The sequence below is a fragment of the Microcaecilia unicolor genome, chromosome 2, assembly GCF_901765095.1.
Source record: "Microcaecilia unicolor chromosome 2, aMicUni1.1, whole genome shotgun sequence".
NCBI lineage: Eukaryota > Metazoa > Chordata > Amphibia > Gymnophiona > Siphonopidae > Microcaecilia > Microcaecilia unicolor.
The window spans coordinates 489,603,153-489,617,623 of record NC_044032.1 but is presented as its reverse complement, the minus strand read 5'-3'; the positions used below and the strand labels follow the sequence as shown (position 1 = coordinate 489,617,623).

The 14,471-nt window shown below is 40.7% G+C and overlaps 1 protein-coding gene across 2 annotated transcripts in view; it reads right to left on the bottom strand.

The window, feature by feature from the left end:
• FAM193A (family with sequence similarity 193 member A) overlaps nucleotides 1-14,471 on the bottom strand; it is a 328,734-nt gene that overhangs the window by 277,032 nt on the left and 37,231 nt on the right. For both annotated transcript variants that reach the window (XM_030191118.1, XM_030191119.1), the window contains exons 2-4: nucleotides 11,478-11,543; nucleotides 7,707-7,952; nucleotides 966-1,135 (exon numbers count right to left, since the gene is read on the bottom strand). In XM_030191118.1, the coding sequence (XP_030046978.1) occupies nucleotides 966-1,135; nucleotides 7,707-7,952; nucleotides 11,478-11,543 (482 nt within the window). The remainder of the gene's footprint in view (nucleotides 1-965; nucleotides 1,136-7,706; nucleotides 7,953-11,477; nucleotides 11,544-14,471) is intronic.

The following is a 14,471-nucleotide window of genomic DNA, read 5'->3' as shown; positions in this document are numbered from 1 at the left end:
TATGTGTAATTAAGCTCTGGAATTCGTTGCCAGAGAACGTGGTAAAGGCGGTTAGCTTAGCGGGGTTTAAAAAGGGTTTGGACGGCTTCCTAAAGGAAAAGTCCATAGACCATTATTAAAATGACTTGGGGAAAATCCACTGCTTATTTCTGGGATAAGCAGCATAAAATGTACTGAACTTTTTGGGGATCTTGCCAGGTATTTGTGACCTGGATTGGCCATGGTTATATGCATTAATTATTGGTACTGGGACAGTGAAAAGGTTCTCTAGAGATCTTTCTTTTTTTTTTGGGGGGGGGGGTGTAAGAAAAATTACAAAAATTGTTTGATTGTTCTTTGCATTTATCACCTTGCTGAACCATTGGTTCTATTCTAGCTGTATTTCTAGCTGGCTGTATGTTACCTTTTTAATAAAAATAATGTAAAAGAATACACAAAGATGATAGTTCTTCCAAGTACAATAAGCTGGCCATAAGCTCTTTAATCATTGCACCAGCATTGGAAACTGGGATCTGACTCTGCTTTTTTCAGATGTCTGGACTCTGCAGATCCTCCTTTATCTGCTCCTGCCCCTCAGGTCTTTTAGATTTTAGCATTTGATAAAGCACCTGCTGCCCTCTTGGGCCAGAATTTCCACCTCTCAATTATGTGTAGATTAGGGGTATTAGTGGAGCACCAGACACATGCTGCCTCCCCTTCCTACCACATCATGTGATCCCTATACTTCTATATTCTGAACTTGTTTTTATTTAATGCACTTAAAATTAGAACTTTAAATTAACATAATTTGTTCTGTGAAGATTTCGCCATTTTCTGAAACCAAACACATGCACACACACTGATAACAGAAAAAAAGTGAAAATTAAATCTTATCATAGTAGAACATTCCATGATCCTTAATATCAGATTTTTTATGTTTTCATCAGTTCTAATTTTCTAGAGCTAGCTGGAAGCAAATCTCTCACCTGCGCTCGTTACAGGCTTCGCAGTTACACGTTATGTCTGAGGATGTGGAATTACTGAGGTCTGTAGGTGGTGGGACTGGCTGTGCTCCAACAGTTATTCTGCTGCCACCTACTGTCTCTTGCTGTGATCCGCTGTTTCCAAGAGGCACATGCAAAAGGAAATCTTGGTTCTGTTTTCAATTTAAAAAAAAAGAGGGGGGGCATAAACATTAATGATATGGTTTTTAACCTACCACAGCAACAACAGAACTACCAAAGTTGGAATATTCATTATAAGGTGATGAGCTTCCTGGGCAGTATCAGTGGAGTACCCAAAATACAGCATAAATGGGATATTTGCTTAATTGGAATTACATAATACTTTCGTAACATACATCAGCTTAAGGTTAAACTATATGCATTTAACTTATCAAAGTAGTCCTTTACATTTATTTTTTTTTAGATCACAAGATAAGAACATACACCACACACTAGAAAAGATACATGTAAGTTTCAAGCCCATGATTAAATAACAGGTGCCATGTTTCCGATGATACTGTGAGTCTGAATATGTCATTAGAGATTTAAAGAATCATCTTACGTCGCATTTTGTTTCATTGCATTAGCTGAAAGTACAGTATACTATTTATGGTTTTGTCTACTATCTTTTTTTTTATCTATTTCACTGTTTTACTTACCTTTAATGTTTGACTGCATTGCTTTTACATATCTGTGATGTTTACAAGAAAATTGTTGCTGCTGTTTTAGATTGATATGTATTCATATCTAACTTGGTTCTTTACTTAGCTACTATGTAATTGAGTAACAAATTGAGCAGTTTACTTTTAAGAATGCTACATAGCAGTGGTCTTCACTAATTTTTAGATCAGGGCCACTTTGGATCCAAATAAGCTAAAGGAGAGCTGTCAAATACCTTCCCAGGTGAGGTCATGACACTGCTAACCAGTGTGTCAATGACATTCACCACACCAGCCTGCCTTCAAAGTTTTTATTGGGCATATCCTCAGGGAGCTGGGCATTTCCAAATGCATTCTCTTCATCTATTGAGAAATGCCTTGTCCTTCAAGCATACAATTCTTCTCATCCACTTCTCCCTTTCTATCATGAACATGGGTAGAAAGGTAGAGTAGAAGAAAAAAAGCCAGAATAACGGCAAAGGCAGAGAGTAGCAGAAATAAAGCCAGAATAAGGGCCAACCCAGAGGTCACCAGGGGCCACCATGGGCCCCTGGACCTTGCATGCACTGAAGAACACTGTTATATAGTGTAGATTATGAAAATCAAACATACGAGTGAAAGTTTCCTATATCAATTTGAAGTAGAGTATGAAAGTACGTAAATTTAGTAACAGAATATGGCTAAAATAAAATTGTATACCTATATATTCTCTATAGACAGCAAGACTAAATCAGACACACACGGCATGGCAATATGAACAGCTTTCCCAGATTTCAGCATTAATGTAAAATTTTGAGTGTTATGTAACCCTTCCTATGTTCAGCTGTCTCCACAGACTCCTCAGTTCTCCACAGCTCAAGAATTAATGTACCTCAGAGGTGGGAGAGATTGTGTATCTGATTAATACTGCTGCATATATAGAACACCCTGCAACAGGTAAGCAACTTTCTCACTAAGCAAGATGTAATCAGAAACACAAGTACATGTTGTCCCATTCAACTTTACAGAAAAATATGTCCATTGTTCAGGAAAGTGGTCCAATAAGATGATTAAGTAAAAGCTGTCTAGAAGTGAGGGTCAAGCAACTGCTTTTCACATGCTGTCAAAAAAGCCACAACAACTACAGTGGCTCTGATCTGATGAGGTTTGACTCTACCCATTAAAGTGATACCCATTTGTTCAAAACAAAAATGGGATAAAAGAAGCTAGCCATTTAGCTAGCATTCATCCTGCCACTGCAAGGCTGAGTCTGTCAGTGTTAAAGGAGGGGAACAGCTGCTTAGATTAAAAAATGATGCTCTTTGACAGACTGTGAGAGCTCATATACAGGCCAGTTTGTAGAGGGGATTCTCATGTGGATACTTGTGCTGGTTAGGATAAAACGTGGGCAGCATTATTTATTCATTTACATGAAAGAAAGTGATCACCTTTGGAAGCAATTTAGGAAGAGTATATAGTACTATTTTATTACAACAAAACTGACTGTAAGGTTTATAAGTGACCAAGACATGAAGTCCAGCTACTAGAAACGAAACTTTCCAGCTTTGATTCTTGAGATATTTTAATTCCATGGACTCAAATGATGGTTTCAAGAGAGATATGAGGATGCCGTTGACATACTATAGCTCAGCAAGCTTCTACTGGTTGTCAGACATGAAGAAACCTTTTCATGAACCAGGAAATAACGACTGAGCAGCCAAGGCTCTGTCTATCAGGACCAGATAGTCTGAGAGTGCACAGAGATGTACTCTTCTAAAAGACTTTTACAGGTATACCTATTGCAGCATGGTATGTGGTAGACAGTTAAGAGTCCTGACCATTAGTGACAAACCAGACTGAAAACCTATTCCATTTAAAAGAATATGAAATTAGTGGAAGGCTTTCTTGTTGCCACTTAGATGTCCTGAATGGGAGGTGGTAGATTCATGGAGGTCACTAGGCACTGTTTAATTTCCATACTGTCAGAGTCAATGACGAGGCTGAGATGCAGAAGAGAATCCCCATTCTGTGTTATCAAGGTTGAAAAGTATGGTGTTTTGCTATTAGGGAGATGAGTGGATAAGTGCAAAGGAGAGGCCAACTACAGTTTACTGCTTGTGCGATCCTCTCTAGGCTAATGGGGGATGTGTACACTGAACATCAGAGGGGCTGCTTTGTGATACTACTGCTGACAAATAGACCTTTTTGAAAAGTGCATCAATTCCAAAAAAATGTCTTATGCTTTTGATGATCTAACGACAATTTGTGGACGCTGAAGTACCCTACTGAACTTGTCTACTATGTTGTTCTGATTGCCCAACATTTAAGTACATTGATTTCCAGACACAAACAAATTCAAAATCCCAAATTTGTGCTACTTTCTGGCAGAGACAAAGCGTCCATCTGGATCAGCAGTGATTGACTCTAGAGGAGATTGCAAAACACTCTAATGGAGTAAAAGACTGCTCTGAATGCTAAACAATTGACATGGAGAATTCTTTTGGCCTTTGACCAGGCTGCTGTATGAGACTAGAAGTCAACCTTTGATCCCAACCAATCAAGTGTGTGCCACAAGGTGCTAACAATTTTCCAATGGTGCTAAAGGGGCACCCTTCTATCAAGTTGATTTTAGATGTCCACTATGGTAATACAGTCCAAAATGAAGTTAAAACAAACTGACAGATAACGGTTGGGTATGTTGATTCCATTGGAATTTGAAGTCCCATTCTGGCCTTTTTAGACAAGTTAATGATAAAACATGCTCTCGCCAGGAGAACATGTAGCTTAACATCTGTAATAGGTTCTCGCTTTGACGTACAGAGAGCAGCAGACGTTATGGAGACAGTGCACTAGAAAGAAAGATGGGCTTGATTCATGTCTAGATGAGTTCTTTATGAATGAGACTAGTAAAAAAGGCCCATTTCGGTATGTAATTTAGACAAGTTAATGATAAAACATGCTCTCGCCAGGAGAACATGTAGCTTAACATCTGTAATAGGTTCTCGCTTTGACGTACAGAGAGCAGCAGACGTTATGGAGACAGTGCACTAGAAAGAAAGATGGGCTTGATTCATGTCTAGATGAGTTCTTTATGAATGAGACTAGTAAAAAAGGCCCATTTCGGTATGTAATGAAATGGGCGCTAATAAGGTTATCCCTCCCTCCCTCCCTCTGTCCCCTCCAAGTCCCACGGCTCCCTTTCTTCCCTTCCGATTTCCAGGCCCTCCCTCTCTCCCCTTCCCTCTGTCCCTCCCCCGAGTTCCAGTCCCCCCTCCTCTCTGTCTCACAGACACGTCCTTGCGATGCCTCCACCCGTGGCCCTCCCCCTCCCCGACACTGGCCCTGCCCATCCCCCTACGTGCACGTCGCCCCCCACTCCAAAATCGCCTACCCCCCCCCCCCCTGCTACCCCCCCCTCTCCCCCTCTTACCGGGGTCCCGGCAGCAGCAGTGAAGAGCCTCGCGAGTCTGCTGCCTTCCCTTCTCTTCGTTCTCATCTCTGATCCCGCCCTCACTTCCTGTTTCCGCAAGGACAGGACCTGAGTCAGAGCTGAAAGCGAAGAGAGAGAAGGCAGCAGACTCGCGAGGCTCTTCACTGCTGCCACCGGGACCCCGGTAAGCGGGGGGGGGGGGGGGGGGGGGGGGGGGGGGGGGGGGTTGTTGGCGATTTTGGAGGGGGGGGGGGGCGACGTGCACGTAGGCACGTCTCTGCCTGCTCCCGCTGTTCTTCAATGCGCGTCTCTCACTGGGATCGTAACCCCCTGCTGATGTCAGTAAAGCAGGGTTCTACTGCTGGCCAGTGACGTCAGCAGGTGGTTATGATCCCAGTGAGACACTTTAGAACGTTCACATAGCAAATTATTATATTAGATTACCTTTGTAGACTGAAGGGTTAACTTTTCAAAGTCAAAGAACGCCAAGGGTTTTGAAGATGAAATGTTACATTCCTGAGTAATAGAGCTATATCTCCTCATAAACTGTCAGCAGCCAATCACTGAGGTAAAGAGGAATTAGTGTCTTTGTGTAGATAAGGCACTACCACTACTAGATACACAGTGAAAACGCTGCAGGAAGAGGAGAAGCCAAAGGGAAGTACCTGGTATTGATAAAAGTTGGTCTGCAGAATTATGGAATGAACAGGTGCCGGCATCCTTGAGACCAAATGAAAACAGTCAGTCCCTCTGGTCAAACAGGTGAGGATGGAGGAAAACTTTCATTTTGAAAGTTCTCTTTGCAAAGGAATAAACTGAGGTCTCTGAGATGGAATGTAATCCTCCCATAATTTTGGGAATGAGAAACTCTCCAGAATATAACCCTTGGTTCCATTCCTAGACTGGAACAGGTTCTAAGACAAGGGTTCTCAATCCAGTCCTCAGGACACAGCTAGCCAGTCAGATTTTCAGGATATCCACAATGATTATGAACGCCACCACACTGCCTCTCCATTGTGTGCAAATCCATCTCATGCATATTCGTTACAGACATCTGAAGACCTCCAGATATGATTCTGCAGACTCAAGCCACCCACAATGCTCAACTGGGGACCAGTCAACCAACTGGACCAGAAGCAAATCCCTCAGAACCAGAAGCTGAAAAGTGTGTCCATCCACCTGCTGCAGGTAGAAAATACTGAGGAGCTGGTCTGGATGCCAAGAGATGTATGTCTCAGCTCAGTTTTTCAGTTCTCTCTCTCCACCAGCTGGTTGATGGACACAGCTATCCCACAGATTTTGGAATAGTGGAAGCTACATAATGGAAGTAGCTACTCTGAAAACTATTGCCAAATACAGTATTTTAAATTGGCAAAATTCTGGTTAATGACATTGTTTGTATATACTTCCCATGGTCTCAGGAGTTATATAAAGTTCAGGTTGCCCGCTCCTGCATTAGTCTGTTCCCAAAGGGAGAGGAAAGTCAGCCTAAAGAACTACTGGACTATGTTCCACCAGGAATCTGAGCCTACAGCCTTTCCAGTAGCAGCATACTTGACCTACTCATAATTGTTGGACCAGGCCATACATCTGCAGCATCTGCTGGAGCCAGACAAATACTGAGAAGCTAAAGGCAGCACCAGCTCCCTATTTGGTGAGTGAAGTTAGCTCTGAGATTTATTTTCTGGCTCCATCTGCATGACAGAGGGACATAACCCATTCTTCTGGTCTGGCATGGACAAGGAATGATGCATTTCATGCCATCCAATTATACTATCTCCAGACAAAATTTCATTAGAATTAGGGTCATAGAAAGGAACAGGCAAGGCAGGCAACCAACCATCTTGATTGCATCAAGGGTGACATAGCAGTAATCAGTGTTGTCACTAACAGTATATGCTCTCCAAAGCCTCTTAGGCTGTATCATACATTACAATAATTATTTATACTCCACCACTGTCCACATAGGTTCACTGTGGGTTCACAAATAAAAGAAGACAGTTATTTCTGGGAAGTACAAAATTACTTCTCAGTTAAACATAATAAGACAAATCATAAACTCATCAGAGAAGGACCCCCAGCAGACTAACTGCGTTATCTGTTGCTGACTTTATCCCCCACTGATGGCAACACTCCAGGAGTGCCTGAGGCTGGCCCAGTAACAGACCTCTTAGAATTGCTCCAGTGGTTTGAAATAAGTTGAAATTGCTTCTCATGCATTTCTTACAGAGAAATTGTCAATTTTGCCCTCCTCCAATATCTACTCTAAAAGAAACAAATCAAGTGACCCTAAACCTGTACCCCACCTCTCCCCCAAGGGTCTACACCTGTACAAAAAGTTTGATTCAGTTTAATCTACCCATTAGTAATTGAGGACCACACACATATTCAATAATTTGATACAGCACTGGTTTTATGAAGCCAACACTAAAAAGGAAAGCAGTGGTAGCCAAACTTAAGATTTCAAAATTTTAAGAACAAGTACAGATTTAAAATGAGTTTCCCAACATTTGAGAAAAGTAATTTAAGGCAGGTAGGTACAATCAGGCTGACAAAGCTGTAATACGGAAGCTGAAAGCAAATAAGGACCTACTGTCCTGAACTGACCCATCCAGTATGCCCACTGGTCTAGTCTACACTGCATGGTAAACTCACCACAAGAGACTGATCTAGCGTTGCATGTCTTTCTTCCTTTTCAACTGTTCTTCGACAATCTGGACACACCCAAAGTGGAAGATGCAGCATACTGTTTGTTTTGGGTGATGTAGAAAGTGCCATTTTGCTTGAATTTTTAATCCCATTCTCTGTGAGTGAGGAATCTTTCCGTTCGCTTCTACATAGAAGACAGTGCTCTCCTGTTGTATATGGTGACCTCTGACCCAAGCCAAAGGTAAAAGGAGTCTGCAATGAAACAGCACAAAATATTTAAACATAATCAACTTTATTGTAAATATCTACAACAGAATATAAGCATTTTCTATTGCTGGGATGTTTTCCAGTTAGAGAAAAACTGCATATATATATATATTAAAGGGCTTAAGTTATCTTACTGGAAGCAGCACTGTGGGATAATTTTCCTGCAAGTCTGCCTAACTGAAATAACTCTAAACTTACAATTACAACAAAGTGACACAAAAGTGATCCAAATGAATGTAAATATTCTCTGTTCCACAGAATACACTTGGCATGTGTTTTATAGCTCTCACTGAGGTTAGACAGGAAATTGCTCTCACTTGATGACAGTGAATCTGTCATGAAAAACAGGGTTTATTATGAGGGCTCGACTGTACTTGAAAGGTTCCAATTACTAGAAAGTTGCATCAAGCTCCTTTTATCAAGTCATAACTTCTCTGATGGAAAAAGAAGCATTGGACTATTAGACTAAGAAAATGAACCTTGTGTATGTCTCCCTGATGAGGACTCACCAGGTATGTAAAACTAGAAGTCCTAAGGTGAATTTGAGCACTTGCACAGCCAGGTCTGTCTCACAGACTACCCCTGTGCAGCTGGTCAGTGGTAGAATGGTGCTATCTAGGAAAATCACTGGTAGGCTGGATGTTCAGTCAACACCCAAGCTGGTGACGGTAGCCAACTGGATTATTGTGGGAGTTGTGGTTAAACACGAGGGATGCAAACCAAACAGGGATCTTGCAGCTCAGGAAGAAATATTCCAATGAAATGGTGGGAAAAAACATCTTAGATAAACACATCTTGGCTAAAAAGGAAGTTCTGTTCTGTGGCTGGCAACTAAGTATATTTTTGGCAGTAAATACATGTTGTTAAGTAACGTCAAGTCAGTGTCGAACTGTAGTAACTCTCTCACAGTTCCCCTGACCTTGGTTTGATCTTAGTCAGGCAGCTAATCGTTGACTAGTATTCACAGTTGCTGCTATTTTATCAATCCATAAAATTGCTGTTCTTCCTCTTTTACATTGACCCTCAACCTGGCCTTGTGATGTCTCTCTAATGTTTTGAGTCTTTGCATGATGTATCAAAAGCATGAAAGTCAAAATCTTATGAGCTTTCAAGGAAAGCTTAGGTTTGATTTCCTCCAATACCAACCACGCTGTGTTTTGGGCAGTCCACTGTATGAACAATATTCTTCTCTAGCACCGTAATTCATAGGCATCAGTTTTCTTCCTGACTTGCTTCTTTACTGTCCAACTTTCACATCCTTATCAAATTACTGAAAACACCATGGCCTGGACAAGTCAAATCTTTGTATCCAGCTCTGCACTTGAAGGTCTCATCTAGGTCCTTTATAGCTGTTCTGCCAAGAGCAATATGTTATTGTATTTCTGACTGGTTATTTCATTATTTATTATTGATCTAAATAGGATGAAGATGTCTACTATTTCCATTTCTTCTCCATAAAGGATGAAATTTTGATTTTACCAGTTGCCAGAATCTCTCTTATCTTTACATTAAGGTGCAGGCCCTTTTCTGAGACTACATTCCTTGATCTTGATAAGAAGTTTAAAAATGTCTTCACTTTCAGCCAGTAACATATTATCATCAGCTTAGAAACAGTTTTTGATGAGTTTTCCACCAATTTTCACACCAAAGGTTTCTTTATACAGTCCCACTTCTCTTATTTGTTCTGCATAAAGACTGAACAGGTAAGGGGAATATATGGGTCAGTTCATGTCAAGTGGAACAGGAGTTCCAATTTTGACAAAAATCTGCATGAATGTTCTAGAAAGTTTCAAAGTAAATGCTGCAGAATTTCAAGATCAGAAGTCTCGTAGTTGTGGAAATCTAGGCCACAGACAAAAAGAAACACTACAAATATATGAAGCAATGCGACAAAAATGGCAAGTTCATCATCTTATTATATTTAAAGAACAGTATGATTGTGAAGCGCTGTGTACGACTGGTAGCGCTATAGAAATGATTTGTAGTAGTAGTAGTAGAATTGGCTTGTAATTTAGCCATAACTACCAATAGGGGTATATAATTACAAATAGAGTACCATCTATATAAACACACACAACCGTACTCTCAATTTGATTTTAATATAGATTTCTTCATTAATCACCCAATTACAATTCTTACTCCCATTCAAATGCAGGTTAACCTGAAACCCCAGAACTCACTCATTCATGCCCTTCATTACTACTACTACTACTATTTAGCATTTCTATAGCGCTACAAGGCATACGCAGCGCTGCACAAACATAGAAGAAAGACAGTCCCTGCTCAATGAGCTTACAATCTAATAGACAAAAAATAAATAAAGTAAGCAAATCAAATCAGTTAATGTGAACGGGAAGGAAGAGAGGAGGGTAGGTGGAGGCAAGTGGTTACAAGTGGTTACGAGTCAAAAGCAATGTTAAAGAGGTGAGATTACACCATTCAGTCATCCACATAATTTCAATATATACATAACTTGTTTCCATAGTATATATCGTTATCACTGATTTTATATGTCCAATCTTTTGTATAGTCCATAAACCGAACTATATGCTTTCTTCGCTCCAAGTATCTTATTGCTGACTCTGGAGCAAACTTCGTCTGGACTTAACCGCCGGTATCTTATGTCAAAAACAGTTTATTTGTCAAATAGACCATCAATTGGACACAAAACGGCTAGCGCGGCAAGAAGAGAGCTACCGGTACAGCTTACAGGCCATCCGGCATTTACAAAATTCCTCTAACTTCTCTAGCTCCTCTATGCATGCCTCTATGCGAGTAATTTAGCCACCAAGGCAACTTTTTGGTGCTGAATAAGATTGTCTTTAAGCTCTCACTTTAAATTTATTTCTGAAAATTAACCGAAAGTAGACTGAAAAATCTGTATGATATAATTTAAAATAAAGTTTGGATTAATGTTCTTCAGCAGTAAACCTGATATTTGGCCAACTTCCTGACTCCAAGGTTAAGAGAAAATATTTATTGTGTGCTTTTTTATGAGATATACTTAGTTGAAAAGAGGCAAAACAAATTGTGTGTAAAATTCTGCCCCATTTTCAGGTGAAAATCTCAACAGATGTCAGAAATTCTCTCAATTATTTGATTTCTTTTTTTAATCAAACATACTTAGGGGCCCTTTTACCAAGAAGTGGTAAGGCATGGCAAAATAGCACTACCGCCAGGCGTACTGCCGGATTACCGCCAGGCTGGCATGTGAGCCCTTATCACCTCCTAAATAGGTGATGGTAAGGGCTCAGGTAGTAAATGGTCACATGCTAATTTTGATATTTGTGCACGGCCATTGACGCCAAAACAAAAAATGCCTTCTTCCTGCCGTGGTAAAAAGTGGCTTCAGTGCGTAGCAATTCCATGTGCAACACTACCATGACCACTTTTTACCACCGCTTGGTAAAAAGGCCCTTTAATATTCACACAGATATTTTGTGTTTCAGTTTGAAACTTGTACAATTGTGCATGTCTAAAAAGAAAAATATATCACATCCTTGCTCCTACCTGTGAAACCCCGGTGAACTCGGAACTAATCGATCCGTCATTAAACTGTGCACCGTTTAAAGAAATCTAAAAAAAAAAACAGCAAGTACAGGTTATAACAGCACTGTATTCAAATTTAAGTTACAGAAATTAATTAAAATATTTACAGTTCAGCAATAAAAGTTAACTTATTCTTACAGAATACTGGAACTCAAGACATCCTGCTCTCCAACCAAGACAATATTAGTCAATGCAGATTAATGGGTAGGAGCTTGTCTCTTTTATATAAAGGTCTTTTGTTGAAGTTAGATATGGGAAAGATGCCACGGGGCAAGCTTACTTCAGGCTATTAGAATGACTATTTGGGAACAGATTTGAATGCATATGACTGGACTAAAATCTGGAAGTCTATTATTTAGGATCTTAGTATGTAGAGATGGGTTGAGTTCATAGTCAAACACACACAAAACCCTTTTCTTCCATTCTAGGTTTGCAGCAGGGACATCTCCTCTCTACTAGAGAGGCTGTGTTGCGCTGGGATCACACCTGCATGTTTGCAGGGACTAAAGGTTTGTTGCTGTATTTGGGCTGGGTGGAAAACGAGATCACTCAAATAATGTGAGTCCCCCTTCATACTATGCCACTTCTGGGATTGCTGGGTTGCTAGGAAGGACAGAGATGTGTTGTTTCTACACTGTAAATTAATTTCTCTGTTAATCATCTTCATGTTTAACTCTTGCAACCTTCTGGAAGGAATGACAAATCCTAATGGCTATGACAGACAGAGCTTTGATAGAGCATCAGCATTTAGATGCTTCAGTCAAGGGCCAGGTGGCTCACTATGGATGAGCATGGGCCTCTTTCCTGAAGTTTTATCATATTTCTTAATCTTATGCATGGTTATCTATTAACATTTTGGGGATGTATATGGTTTTACTGTGTACTGACGTACCCTTCTGTTTTTAAGCTTATGTATCTGCTGTGAACCTTGTTCTTGGATCCATTATGCAAAAAAAAAAATATATATATATATATATATATATATATATATATATATATATGCATGCAATTCCCTTATTTGTTTTTCTTTTTTTCCCTAGTTTTTCAAAAGAAGCTTCCATGTAGAGAATGATGCAGGGACAAAGTTTGTCCCCATCCCCGCGAACTCTGTCTGAGCCCATTCGCATAAGCCTTGAATAGTTATGATTTTATATTTAAATCATTTTATTAAAGTATAAAAGGAAACAACATTCTGTACAACTGTCATTTTATAAATAACAAATACAAAACAAGAAACAACAAAATCCCTGTCTTACGTCACAAATATCCCTTCCACTATCAGGAAAATTGAACAAGCCAAATTACTATAGAATGCTACATAGAAAATTCATGCTAACAGAATACATGGTCTCTTACACACACAGAACACAAATGCCATATATATAATAGTTGACAAAAAAATGATAAACATATTACCCAAAAACCCAAGAAGCCACACCAAAGAAATAGAAAGATATGTATTTCTCCTATACTGTGCAAAATATAAAGATTACACATACCAAGGATGGTGTTAAGGGTGTGCAACTAAGACAAATACCCAATGGCCAGAGAGAGCCCTAGGTCTGATGGAAGCTAAAGAAGGCACGGCCAGGTAGTGGGCTTTGGGGTCCCCTCCAAAATTTCTGCCCTGGGCCCTAACCATGTCCAACACCTGCTTTGGCAGGATACACATTTCAAATATGACACCCCAAAGTATCCCTTACCAGGTAGAACAGGGTAAGACCTGAGCCGGCCCCGAGACCCTTGAGCATGCCAGGCGTGGGGGCAAAACCCCAACGAAGCATCTCCAGGCAATCTCCATCACCACCCCCAGCATCCACCACCATCGGGCCCAGCGTCAGATAGTGGAGCCGGTCACCTGAGCCAATGGGGTTAGTGATGAGAGGAGAAGGGCGCCCAACGCCGGGGCAACTGACGACTGTTGACTGTGGTGGACCACATGGGCCACCTCTCCGACCACCGAGAAGGTTGGGATCCGAAGGCAGGTCAGGGCCGCAGGTTACGATCCCCCAGCAGGACACGAGCAGTGTGGTCCGCACAGACACAACTACACTGTAGGAGCCAAGAGCGATGAGTCAATCACAATCTAAGCAACAGACCCTGACAAGAGAGCACCGCAGGCTCGGACTCTCCGGTGCAAAGGAGGAACACCCAAGATGACGTTCAGTTTCTTCCACACAGTGGTGTTTTCAAATATGGGAAGTAGATGTGACGATAAGAAAAGAATCGCACATGCAACCCAGGTACAGAAAGACCACCACCCCATACACACACACAAACACCCCAGCACCCCAAATAAACACACAAACACAAAATTTAAAAAAAAAAAAAAAAAATGGAAAATTAGGTTCTTACCTTGGTAATATTCTTTCCTTTAGTCACAGCAGATGAATCTGCTGCTGATGACATGGAAAACTACCATCGCTCACGACAGATGAAACCAACAATAAAAAATACAGAGGAACTCCCAACGTGCCTTAAACAACCTCCAAAATGACCAATCTGAGCATATGGATCATCTATTACATAATAACTATGTGGATAACGGGAATACCAGCAGCATCACCCAAAGAATGGCACAAAATCCCAGTACGCATTGCTGGAAGACAACACATACATATAGAACTGGAAGAGCCTAACCACAGTCACAACAACACAGAGACCAAACCAACAACATAAAACCAAATCATAACAACTATCAATAAAACCACAATCATAAAACAGCCAAGCCACATAGACAACTATGACCTGTTAAACACACAAACACGACACATACGTCCCAATATCCATAGGATACATAAATGCAAGACTGGTAGTCAGTAAGACGGTGCTACTCAGAGACTGGATAGAAACGGCACAACTTGGATTATTACTCATAACAGAAACATGGCTACAACTCGAAGACGACCCCGCACTATTTGACCTATGCCCACCAGGATATAAAACAATTCACAT